Source organism: Lycium ferocissimum, chromosome 7 (genome assembly GCF_029784015.1).
Source record: "Lycium ferocissimum isolate CSIRO_LF1 chromosome 7, AGI_CSIRO_Lferr_CH_V1, whole genome shotgun sequence".
Lineage (NCBI taxonomy): Eukaryota > Viridiplantae > Streptophyta > Magnoliopsida > Solanales > Solanaceae > Lycium > Lycium ferocissimum.
Window position 1 is genome coordinate 3,431,184 of NC_081348.1, and position 12,890 is coordinate 3,444,073.

The following is a 12,890-nucleotide window of genomic DNA, read 5'->3' on the forward strand; positions in this document are numbered from 1 at the left end:
AAACAATTAATTAAACCATCTTTTTCAATTTTGCATCAAAGTCTTGGCCAATATTCTTCAATTCAACAATTTTAAAGGAAAATGGGGTCAATTGCATAAATATGGTTATAATTGCAAAGTCAACTTAAAACCATCTTTTTCAATTATGGCCGTAATTGAAGTATACCAATTAATTTGGCCATTTTAATTATGATCACATAAGATGATTTGACAATTTCAGGTTTAACCGATGGTAGTAACTTTTCACCCCTACTCAGAGAAGTGTGATTCATATAAGTTATGTAAGTGAAAGAAAATTAATATCCGAATTCATTTGAAAGTAATAGCAAAATATCTTCTAGATATTTAACAAGAATCTAAAACTCTAGACATATCTTCAAGACAAGTATCCAATTAAAGTGAAGTAAATAGTAAAATTGAGACGTAATTGATTATTTATTCGATTGATCGAATTTCTTGATTTAAAAGAGCAAAATACTTATCAATTAATCATCAATAGCTTAAACAATTAATTAAATAAATGTTTTTTCACTATTTTGCATCAAAGTCTTGATAAATATGTTTCAAAATTATAGAAAATGTATGAAATACATTGAATGATATACAATAATATACTTGATGATATTTTGCCAAATGAAATGGCAAAAGTCAATTCTTAAACATAGAAATAATTTTGTCCAAAAAATTATTTTTGACTTTTGTAAAATCAAGTATATTTAGAAAACATTAGATTTATTGAATGTTCTTACTTTTTATTCGAAGGGGATAGAATTCTTGCTACACAATTATTATTAAATTTAAAGACGGACATGTAATATCAAATCACTTTAAAAGGTTATTCATAAAACGTCGAAACAGACCAAGAAAAAATTGATGGTCAAATAAACGTGTGGTTTTAGTTCCCAATGAAGTGCCTTCATGTATAATAGACACAATGTAGGGTTTATAAGAAAATATATATTTTATTAATAGAAATATAGAGTTTTGGCCTAACTTTTTTTAAAGGTCTAAGCCGTGTAAAAGTGGAATACTAACATTTGCAATACAACTAAATGAAACTTGGAAGGCACAACGATAAGCCTGCAAGATGTGCTCTGATATGACCCCAACAAGCTCAAGGCCTTTCCCACAGAGTCAAGCAAAGGAACTCCAAGAGCTTCAAGCATTATTCATGAAGAAGGGATCGTTGGAGGAGCTTGAAGAGAAGGTCTCCTGAGTATACAACATTTGGGAGATAGCTTGGGAAGAGATGGAGACGGCTTCTCAAAGTGGCTAGAAGCGCAAATTGTGGCTAAAGGTTGCAACTCTTGGCTAAGAATGCAATTCAAGGCTAAGGATGCAATTTGGGGCCATAATTGCAAGTCAAAGGAGTGTGTGGGATGAAGACCTCATGTGAGGGTTATTTCCGCAAAGGCCACTTTTGGGCCTTTGTTCTGATAGACTTAAGTATAACTAGGACCCTTAGTCTTCATTCACACTTAGCTTGAATATTGATGAAAAACTCATTTGAGAGATTGTTTAGTTGCTAATATAGTTTGTTTGGTTACTTAACTAAGTGTGATTTCTTAGTTGCTACTTGAATTGCATTTCCATTGGGTTTACATAGGATTGCTCATTTGTGGATTCAATTTAGAGCCTTCCGTTGAAATTCAAATAGCTTAGGTTCATTGATTGAGTTCAATTTAGGAGTTTTTAGGTTTGGTATACTTAGGTTTGCCTATAGGATTCATTATCAATTGGGTCTAGTTTCTGTCCTTATAATCATCTCACCCCAATTCTCATCTATCCTTTTATTTTCCTTGTTTTTGTTTGATTTCTAGAGTTTCCACATTTAGATTGTAATCATTTGATATCAAAGCTTAGGCTAAGGATTGTTCCTACAATTCTAATCCTAGGTTCTTCATAGTAAAAATAAAATAAAATAAAATAATATATATATATATAGGGTTTTCTAACCTACAACATGAAGGTTGTAGGTTAGCAACCTACCCACTTTTCACTTTACTTAAACGCCCTTACTATTTTCTAGTATAGCATTAAAGGTGAGGACATTTTCGTCATTTCCTCAAAAACCCCCCACTTCATCATCCTCTCCCTGCCAAAAAACTCCAACCATCGAATTTGCAAGAAAAGCCTCACGAGCTGGTAGCCATGGGTTTTCTCTATGGACTATGTTAGAAGCCTCTCCTTCTAACATTGATTACTGGAATAATGGAGATGAGAATTTCACCATGATTTTTTTCATTGCCCTCTTTGTTTTTTCCTCTTCCCAATTCCTTTCAATTTAATTTTCCTGCAAATCTTCTTGTCAATCTCTTTAGAAACTTTCTTCTTCATTTGATTTCTTCCTTCACTTGTTTTCTAGCGAACCCATCCTCTTTTGTCCTCTGCCATTTTTTCTTTTTATTTCCTTTTTATTCTAGGTATAATTTTATCCCTTTAAATTTGTAGTTCCAGAATTTGCAACACCATGGTCGTTTGATGAGACTCCATTAGAACCCCACCGTCGACTTCAACTTCAGATTAATAGTTTTACTCCCTGAACTTTTTGCTCTGTACATTTTTCAGCAATTTATTAGTTATGGTAATCTTTGAAATAATCACAAACAAAAATAATCTATGTGGTTGCTATTCTCAGAAGTGATTAAAAGATGCCATCCTAGGATGAAACTCAAAATTATCATGGAGAGAGATATTTAATTGGGGCTGGAGTTTTTGGGCAGGGAGAGGATAATGAAGTGGGGTTTTGGAGGAAATGTCGAAAATGTCCTCACCTTTAATGCTATACTAGAAAATAGTAAGGGCATTTAAGTGAAGTGAAAAGTGGGTAGGTTGCTAACCTACAACCTTTATGTTGAAAACCCATATATATATATATATATATATATATATTTCAAAAAATTCAAAAAAAAAAATCGAAAAGTGATCTTGTGATGTTAGTTGGGTGGATTTGAGGCTAAATTCGAGTTTGTTACTGTAAAAAACCTCTAAATCCGAAGTTTGAAGTCATTTGGGTTAGTTTTGAAGGTTTCACCATTGAAGGACCTTCAAAAACTTGGAGAACACCAAGTGGGTCTTGTTGATTAAGAGTGCAATTGACTTCAATAGGTATTGGGCTTTGTTCTCCTAGTAAAGAGGAGCATAGATCCGAAATTTGGATGAAAAACAAGTTGGAATTAAGGTACTTGGAATGTTTGAATGTTCTTCATGTTCTTGAGGACATTCATACATTCATCTTGAGAAAGAAGACCAAAAAGGAAGGTTTGATCTAAAATACTCTAAGCCCAAGTGCAAAAGGTGTTAAAACAGCCCAAAGGGGCAATTACTAGGTTGAGTGGACCCAAGGACGTCAACAAGGTCAGCAAAATCGACCTAAGATCCAAGAAATTCGAGTACGAAATGTCATCAACGGAACTGGTATACGGTCCATTGTACGGACCGTATAAAATTCCACCCAAATTGTGGCGTCAAAATTGGATCGAGGAAAGTAGCTCAATGTTCCTTGTATATGTTAGGTTATACGGATCGTATAATTTTCAACAGCTCGTCAAATTTCATACTTTTGCCATCGTGCAAAATACGCAAGTCTCTGATTCATTATACGGAGCAGTTCTGCGGACCGTCAAAATTAGACGGACCGTATAAAATCCCTACTTCCACCGTATAATTTCCCGAGTATAAGGTAAGTCTTTCGTCAATTGAATCTTTCCTTTCAGTTCCGTATTGTCTATCTGATCCTCTAAGTTAGTTAGCGACTCGTAATCGATCTTACTTGTTGTTCACTAGTTCTCGAGTCTGTAAATTCGTTCGTGCGAATTCTTCTTAAGTTTTTCCATTTATTTCATTGTAAACTTCTTTGGCTCTCCTCCGTGAGTCTTCCTTCATTCATCTAAACAAGAATCCATTCTATCACAAAGGGTAAGCAACCGTGTGAATTTGATTGGTCAAGCGATTCATCAACAACTTCGAAATAGCACGAGAGTGTGGTAAGGATTGAGATTTTGATACGAGTGACATGAGGCTTTTACTACTAACATCGTTTGCTAGTTTTGTAGGTCATAATGTCTAATCAAGGAGATCATACTCAAGAGGTGGAAGAACCGTCTTCCCCGACAAACACCTTGAACATGATCCTTAAGCAATTGACGGAGTTGTCATCGAAGGTAATGGGGATAGAAGGGAAAGGAGGGAGTTTGGAGAGTTCAAGTAGAGTGGGCACTCCCCGCTCTCAAGTTGAAGGGGATTCGGGTAAGACTACGGAGACTACCCCGACTTTTACACCCGGGAAAGCACATGCCTTGTGTTATCCCCAACCACCTCTTCACCTACCCAAAAGGCTCCACAATGCCAACCACCTACCTTCCAAAACACCAATCGACAAACTTATCCCCAAGTCTACCAAACCAATCAAAACGAGCAAATACCACAAAGAACCGCAAAAAATATACTACCACAAGCACCTCCCCAAAACCAATAACAAGATCCCTACCAAAACTAATACCAAGACCCATTGGATGACGTGGAGTATGAGGAGATGTCACAATAAAGGTGGTGGGATGATAATCGTCAAGGAGGAAGACGTGGAGAGATGAACAACTGGGATAGAAGAAGACAAGGTGGATTTTCTAGGTTCCAAGGCCATGATGCTAGGTTACAAGGTCATGTAGACCAAGAGAGGTGGCAAGGCAATGAGGCTTGTGGAGAAACCGGAATTTGAATACCATCAAGGTAACACTTCCTAAGTTCACGGGGAGTAGTGATCCGGAGGAGTTTCTTGAATGGAAGTTGCAAAGTGAGAGGATATTCCTCACCAATAATGTGTCAGAGGCTTTGAAGACAAGGTATGCCCTCACTCAATTTGAGGGATACGCATCAACTTAGTGGGAATCCAAGAAGCTAGAAAAGGCTCAACAACGTATCTTTGATCTTCCTACGTGAAATGACTTGATTGAGCTCATGGAGACAGGGTATTTGCCTCCTACTTACTATCAAGAGGTCCTTAAGAAGGTATACATATTGAATCAAGGCGCCAAAAGTGTTGAAGACTACTTTGATGAATTTGAAAATTTGAGGATGAAGTCCAAAATAGAGGAGCACTTAAACTACACCCTCATAAGATTTGTGGCTAAGTTAAATCGAGAGATCTCCAAACCCATGAGGGTATAAACTTATAGGAGTCTAGGGGAAGCTTTTCATGATGCTATAAACTTATAGGAGTCTAGGGGAAGCTTTTCATGATGCTTCCAAGGTTGAAGTGAATTTGAAGGAAGAGAGGGCTTACAAGACAAAGAACACCACATCTTCAACATGGAACAAAGGTAAAGAAAAATGGAAGACTTCCACTTGGGAGAAGCCAAGACCACCACTCAAGCACCTTAATCCAAGTTTGACTACCAGGCCAAAGAAGATGATAAAGCCAAAAGAGGTAACAATGCTAAACCTAACTATCCTCGTCCATCTACCATTCAATGTTTCAAATGTCAACATAGAGGGCATATTTCAAGTGAATGCCCAAATAGAAGATCAATTATGGTCTTACGTGATGGGTACCGAATCGATGAAGAAGATGAGGGCGGGGTTGATAGTGATAATGAAGGAGGAAAGAGTGTGCAATAGGTAGAATCTGATAGTGATATTGAAGAACGGATGAAGGAGAGGTTGAACTTTCTTTGTTGTTGCTAGAAGAGCCATGGGGGTGTTAGCTAGAGAAGAGAGTGATCAAAGAGATAACCTATTTCATGCTAGATGCAAGATAGTGGACAAGGTGTGCTCCTTGATTATTGATGGTGGGAGTTGTACGAATGCGGTGAGGCAAGTCTTGGTTAAACACATAAAGTTTCCCACAAGGAAGCATCCTAGTCCCTACAAGCTCCAATGGTTCAATGAGTGTGGTGAAATGAGGGTGACCAAGCAAGCCGTTATTAAGTTTAGCTTTGGGAGGTATCAAGATGAGCTCTTATGTGACGTAGTACCAATGCAAGCGTGCCACATCTTGCTTGGGAGGCCTTGGCTATTTGATAGGGATGCGCAACATAGTAGGAGGTCCAACAAGTATACTTTTGTGCTTGGAGGTTGGAAATTTGTTCTTGCTCCATTAACACCCTATCAAGTAAGTGGAGCTTATAGAATCATGAAGGAACTCCGAGAGAGGGTTCAAGTGGAGGAAATGGAGAAGCGTGAGAAGGGAGCCTTGGTGGCTATTGGTGGAGAAGGATCATCTCAGGATGGATCCAAGAGGTGTATGTTGGCTAAGCCAAGCAATTGTTTGAAGGGAATGGATGAGAGACACTTTATGGTGTGCCTTGTAAACAAAGATCTTCTTTTGCATACTAACCAAACTACTAGCACTTTGCCTAGTAGTGTGACTTCTCTTTTGAAGGAATATGATGAGCTATTTTCGGAGGAGATGCCTGATAGATTACCTCCATTGAGGGGTATTGAATATCAAATTGACTTTGTGCCAGGTCCACAAATTCCCAACAAACCGGCATATAGGAGCAATCCGGAGGAAATAAAAGAATTGCAAAGGCAAGTTGAGGAGCTTTTAGAGAAGGGTCTAGTGAAGGAAAGTCTTAGCCCATGTGTCGTTCCAGTGATTCTTGTTCCAAAGAAAGATAGAACTTAGAGGATATGCATTGATTGTAGAGCCGTCAACAAAATCACGGTGAAGTATCGTCATCCTATTCCTAGACTTGATGACATGTTGGATGAGCTTTGTGGCTAAAGTGTATTTTCTAAACTTGATCTTAGAAGTGGCTATCACCAAATTCGTATGAATCCCGATGATGAGTGGAAAACGGCCTTCAAGACCAAGTTTGGTCTATATGAGTGGCTTGTTATGCCATTCAACCTAACCAATGCACTAGCACTTTGTGCTCTTAATGAATCATGTTTTGAAACCCTTTATCAATAAATTTGTTGTTGTCTACTTTGACAATATTCTTGTGTATAGCAAATCAATGGAAGAATATGTGTGCCATTTGAGGCAAGTATGTGATGTATTATTGCATGAAAGGTTGTTTGCCAATCTCAAGAAATGTGCGTTTGGAGTTGATAAAGTGGTATTCTTGGGATTTGTTGTGAGTGCAAATAGTGTAGAGGTCGATGAAGAAAAGGTGGAGTCCATTAGAACTTGGCCAACTCCTAAAAATGTAGCCAATGTGAGGAGTTTCCATGGATTGGCAAGTTTCTATAAGTGTTTTGTGAAAGGGTTTAGTACCATTGCCTCCCCCTTAACCGAATTGATCAAAAAGGGTGTTCCTTTTGTGTGGGGAGTAGAGCAAGAAAAGGCGTTTCAAGAATTGAAGTCAATGTTGAATTCGTCACCATTGTTGCAATTGCCCAATTTTGAGAAGACATTTGAGGTTGAGTGTGATGCTTCTGGGGTTGGAATAGGTGGAGTTTTGATGCAAGAAGACAAGCCATTAGCTTATTTTAGTGAGAAACTTAAAGGGGCGTCATTGAATTACTCTACCTATGACAAGGAGTTATATGCACTTGTGAGGGTATTGACCCATTGGCAACGTTATTTGTGGCACAAAGAGTTTGTGATTCGTTCGGATCATGAATCCTTGAAGCATTTGAAGAGTCAATCCAAACTCAACAAGAAACACGCAAAATGGGTGGAACTTATTGAAGCTTTCCCTTATGCGATCTATTACGAGAAGGGTAAAGAAAATGTGGTGGCGGATGATTTGTCTAAAAGATATGTTTTACTCAATACCATGACTTCTAGGATGATGGGATTTGAGAGCCTTAAGGGATTCTATTCTCAAGATCCCGATTTCAAAGAGATGTTTGAGGAGTTGACTCTAGGAAACAAGGTTGACCGGTTCCAACTTGTTGATGGGTTCTTATTCAAAGATGGCAAGGTTTGTGTTCCTATGAGCTCATGGAGGGAGTTATTTATCAAAGAAGCCGATAGTGGAGGTATGATGGGTCACTTTGGAGTGGCCAAGACACTTGACATTCTGCATGAACAATTCTATCCAAGATGCGACATGATATCGAAAAACTTTGTGGGCAATGCTTGGAATGCAAACAAGCCAAGTACAAGACTCGCCTCAAGGTATGTATACTCCCCTTCCCACTCCTATTGGTCCTTGGATTGACATCTCTATGGATTTTATTTTGGGTCTTCCAAGAACCAAAAGGGGTCATGATAGCATTTTTGTTATGGTAAATAGATTCTAAAAAATGTCTCATTTTATACCATGCCATAAATGTGATGATGCATTCATGTAGCATCTTTGTTTGTGAATCATGTGCTTAAATTTCATGGAGTACCTTGCACTATTGTAAGTGATAGGGACTCCAAATTTCTTAGCCATTTTTGGAAGAGTCTTTGGGTACACTTGGTACCAACCTCATGTTCTCTACTTCTTTCCATGCTCAAACGGATGGTCATACCGAGGTAGTGAATAGAACTCTTGGGAGCATACCTAGGTGTTTGATTAGAGGAAAACCCACTTTTTGGGAAAACTGTTTGTCTTTGATTGAGTTTGCTTATAATAGGTCTCTCCATTCCTCTATTGGCATGACCCCATTTGAGGTTTGTTATGATTTTAATCCATTGATTCATTTAACCTTAACCCTTTTGTCTAATGATGTTGTTGAAAGCTTAGATGCAAAGCAAAGGGCGGCCGAAATGGTGAAAAACCATGCTAAGGTAAAAAAAAAGCGTTGACAAGATCAACACCAAAGTGGCAAAGAGGCAAAATTGTGGAAGGAAGAAAGTAGAATTCCAACCCAATGATTGGGTTTGGATTTATTTCCGGAAAGAGAGATTTCCCCAATTGAGGAAAGGGAAGTTGAGTCCAAGAGGAGATGGACCATTCAAAGTCCTTGAGAAAATCAACGACAATGCCTATAAGATTGACTTACCAAGTGAGTATAATGTCTATAATATCTTCAATGTGAGTGATCTTTTATCTTGTGCGGTAGGTATGCCTTTAGATTCGAGGACGAATCTTCTTCAAGAAGGGGAAGATGATATGACCTCAACGAGCTCAAGGCCTTTCACTTTGAGTCAAGCGAAGGAACTCCAAGAGCTTCAAGCATTATTTATGAAGAAGGGCGCATTGGAGAAGCTTGAAGAGAAGGTCTCCCAAGTATACAACATTTGGGAGAGAGAGAGAGAGAGAGAGAGAGAGCTTCTCAAAGTGGCTAGAAGAGCAAGAGGGCTAGAAACGCAAATTGTGGCTAAAGGTTGCAACTCTTGGCTGAGAATGCAATTCAAGGCTAAGGATGCAATTTGGGGCCATAACTGTAAGTCAAAGGAGTGTGTGGGATGAAGACCTCATGTGAGGGTTATTTTTGCAAAGGCCACTTTTGGGCCTTCATTGTAATAGACTTAATTATATATAGGACCCTTAGTATTCATTCACACTTAGCTTGAATATTGATGAAAAAATCATTTGAGAGATTGTTTAGTTGCTAATTTAGTTTGTTTGGTTACATAACTAAGTGTGATTTCTTAGTTGCTACTTGAATTGCATTTCCATTGGGTTTACATAGGATTGCTTATTTGTGGATTCAAATTAGGGTCTTCCTTTGAAATTCAAATAGCTTAGGTTCATTGATTGAGTTCAAATTAGGAGGATTTAAGTTTGATATACCTAAGTTTGCCTATAGGATTCATTATCAATTGGGTCTAGTTTTTATCCTTCTAATCATCTCACCCCAATTCTCATCTATCCTTTTATTTTCCTTGATTTTGTTTGATTTCTAGAGTTTTCGCATTTAGGTTATTATCATGCTCTGTTTGTCCTTCTATATTTTTCTTTTGTATTCCTTGTAGTTGTTATATGGGTTTTGGTTACGTGGAAAAGCCAAGAAAATAGTGAGATGCATATGGGTTTCTGTTTCGAGATCTTTATAAAGTGGTAAAAGATATTGAATTTATTAATGGAAAATGGTTGGTTTCTATTTCTTGGATAAAAATAATTAGATGTAGCAAATCTTGGTTCTCAGAGGTTGAATCTTTTCTTGTTCTTGATCAATATAATTCTAGATCAGACTAACTGGATCTATTGTGGAGTTATTCTGCAATTAATTTTACTTGATCTACTGTCTGATTCCTTTTCAAAAGGCTTTGAATGGTGTACAATAGTTTCGTGATTTATCAGTATTTTAAGAAAATATTAAAAAAAAAAAAAAAAGACAACTTTCTTTTCTGTTGGAAATTGGAAACGATATGTCCTTCGTAAAACTTTTAGGATTTCTGGGTACTTATATATGAGGGGGATATAGCGCAGTTGAAAATGAGTATGTAATATGAGCAAATCTTGATTAATTTGACTTGATTGAGGAGTTTTAATTCCCCTTACCCCCCCCCCCCCCCCCGGCATATGAAACATTAGAATCATTGATATGTTCTTTAATACATGTATTTCTCTCGCTAACTGAATTTTTTTAATTTGGGGGTAGGGGAAATGGGGAGGGAATTACAAGGTGGGAATTGAACCCTCACCAACAAGGTGAAAGTTCATGTAGTCAACCAACTGAGCTACTAAGATTCCACCCCTTGCTATCTAAATTATTACCATTTAGAAGTAGTATTGCTTATCTCTGATATGTTTGTATTGGCAGTAGAAATAGAAATAGATGACGATAAATATTGTTTGTGATAATGGAATTGGAATGATGAAAGTCGGTTCTTCTTTGCTTACTTTTACATCTGCGAAAGATGGATCTATGATAGTTAACCACTATTGTTGAGTTGTTAATTTTTTTTCCCCTTGGTAAATTATTTGGCTTCCACAGTTGTGGATGAGACCAAATTAAATAATAAACGCTAACATCTTCATCTCTGTGGTGATTGACGAATTTGTTATCATTTTTTATGTCAGTTGGATTTAATTTAAATGTTAGATTTGTTTTTTCAAGTGTTAGATTGAATATCATGTGTGCATAACATCATAATAACTTTAGCCTTTAGTTAACTACTAAGTTGCTCGGACTTGGGTGCGGATATCCGATACGGGTACGGATTCGAGTGTCGGATTCGGCAAAATCTATATTTAAAATTTAGGGGTGCGGATCCATGTATGGATACGGGTGCGGGGATTCGGCTAAGAAAATTCAAAATTATAAAAAGTAGAGTTATAAATGTTGAATTCTTGGTTTCTATGAAACACGAAGCAGCAAAAATGAGACAAAAATACTATAATATTGAAGGTATGTCATTTCCCTTATCTTAAATATATTTTATCTTTAATTTTGAGAAATCTAAATCTCAATTTTTCTCGAAATTTGTCGATGGACTCCAGTCAAAGTATCAGAACTTGGTTGATCATATCCCGCTCCAGCTCCCGACCCGTGTCGAGACGGGATCGGCACCAAAAATGGAAATTCCATGCAACTTAGGTTCACTAGGATCTTGATCATCTCGATCGTCCTCATACCGTTTGTTTAGAGTCAAACATGTTAACACAAAGAGCAAATACTGAATTCACAGTGTAAATACCGAATGTTGTACTTTGCGCCCTCTTATATTAGCTTGTTGTATTAAGAAGAATAAAATATATTTTTGGCACTCTTCTATTAGTCTATGTTTCAATTTCTTTCAATTGATTGGTGGTTACTTTCTATCCAGTCTGTAACTACTATGCTCTAATGAAATAAACAAACCAGATACGTATGTCTATTTTTGTTGTCAGTGGTTGAAAGCTGCAAATGCCATTGCAGGAATAAAATAAAAAAAAAAGCAGTGCAAACTAGCGCTTGAAGAAGATGATTTTTGTGAAGACTTTGGAAGGCCCTCACTTTGAGATCAAAGTGAAACCCGATGACAGCACCAAAATTTAAGCTCAAAAACTAATTGTCTTTGTAGAACTTTGTTCTAAATCCAAGAAAAACAATATGAAGTGTTAACATGTTAGTACACATTACAGCTGTTGGGAAGAAACAAGCAAATATCAAATCGGTAATAGCGGAAGAAATACCCAAGTCAAAACATCCCACACTATTTGAACAAAAGGAGCAAACTAATTTCATGCAGAACTTTGTTCATAAATCAAAATGAGAAAAAAACCCGACTAGTGGTTTGGTTTGACTTGGTTTGGTGTTAAAAACCCGACCATAATTGGTTTGGTTTGGCTTTTAAAAAAACCGAACCAAGAAATCCCGACAAATGTATTCAATTTTTAAAATATTTTATACATAAAAATATTTATTTGTAACGTAATTTATAAATATTTCTTAAATTTTTTCGTAGTTTTTTTTTTTTTTTTTATCTAATCATATTATTTAAAAACTTAGAATTTTGAATGTCAATAAGTTTTATATCTATGGATATATTAGTAACTCATATAAAGTCCAAACCAAAACCAACTCAACATTAATACTAACAAAAGAAATTCACCAAGGAATGACAATAATGTTGGATAATTCGAAGTTTTACATATTTGGTTTAAGTCAAAAAGATAACAAGTTTTTTTCTTGTCATGTAATTAATACTTATTAGCCGTACTTATTTTAGCATGACATAGTATTTTTAGATTAGCCATTTTCTTTATGGCTTATTAATTAGCAAATTTAAGATTTTATTAACTTTTGTTGAATATTTTAATACAATGTCATCACTCTTCTCACATTTTGTGTTATTTTCTTATGAAACACCTTAATTATATAGTTGTGTCTTACTAGAACTAAAGACATATTTGAAGTAAAAGTTATATATTTCGTATCAAGACTATTCCGGAAAAAAACCCGAAAAACCAAATAACCCGAGAAAACGTGGAAAACCCCAATTTTATTGGTTTGATTTGGTGTATAAATTTAAAAATCCGACGCAATTGGTTTGGTTTGGTGTTTAAAAAATTCGAACCAACCCGGTCCATGTACACCCCTAGCAGCAACTATAGCAACAATAAAATACCATAGCAAGC

At 36.5% G+C, this 12,890-nt stretch overlaps 1 protein-coding gene across 1 annotated transcript; it reads left to right on the top strand.

Annotated features, from left to right (window-relative positions):
• Positions 1-5,689: 5,689 nt before the first annotated feature.
• Positions 5,690-6,625, top strand: LOC132063226 (uncharacterized). Its single transcript, XM_059455688.1, has one exon. It carries the CDS (start codon positions 5,690-5,692, stop codon positions 6,623-6,625), a length of 936 nt encoding a protein of 311 aa, XP_059311671.1.
• Positions 6,626-12,890: the final 6,265 nt, after the last annotated feature.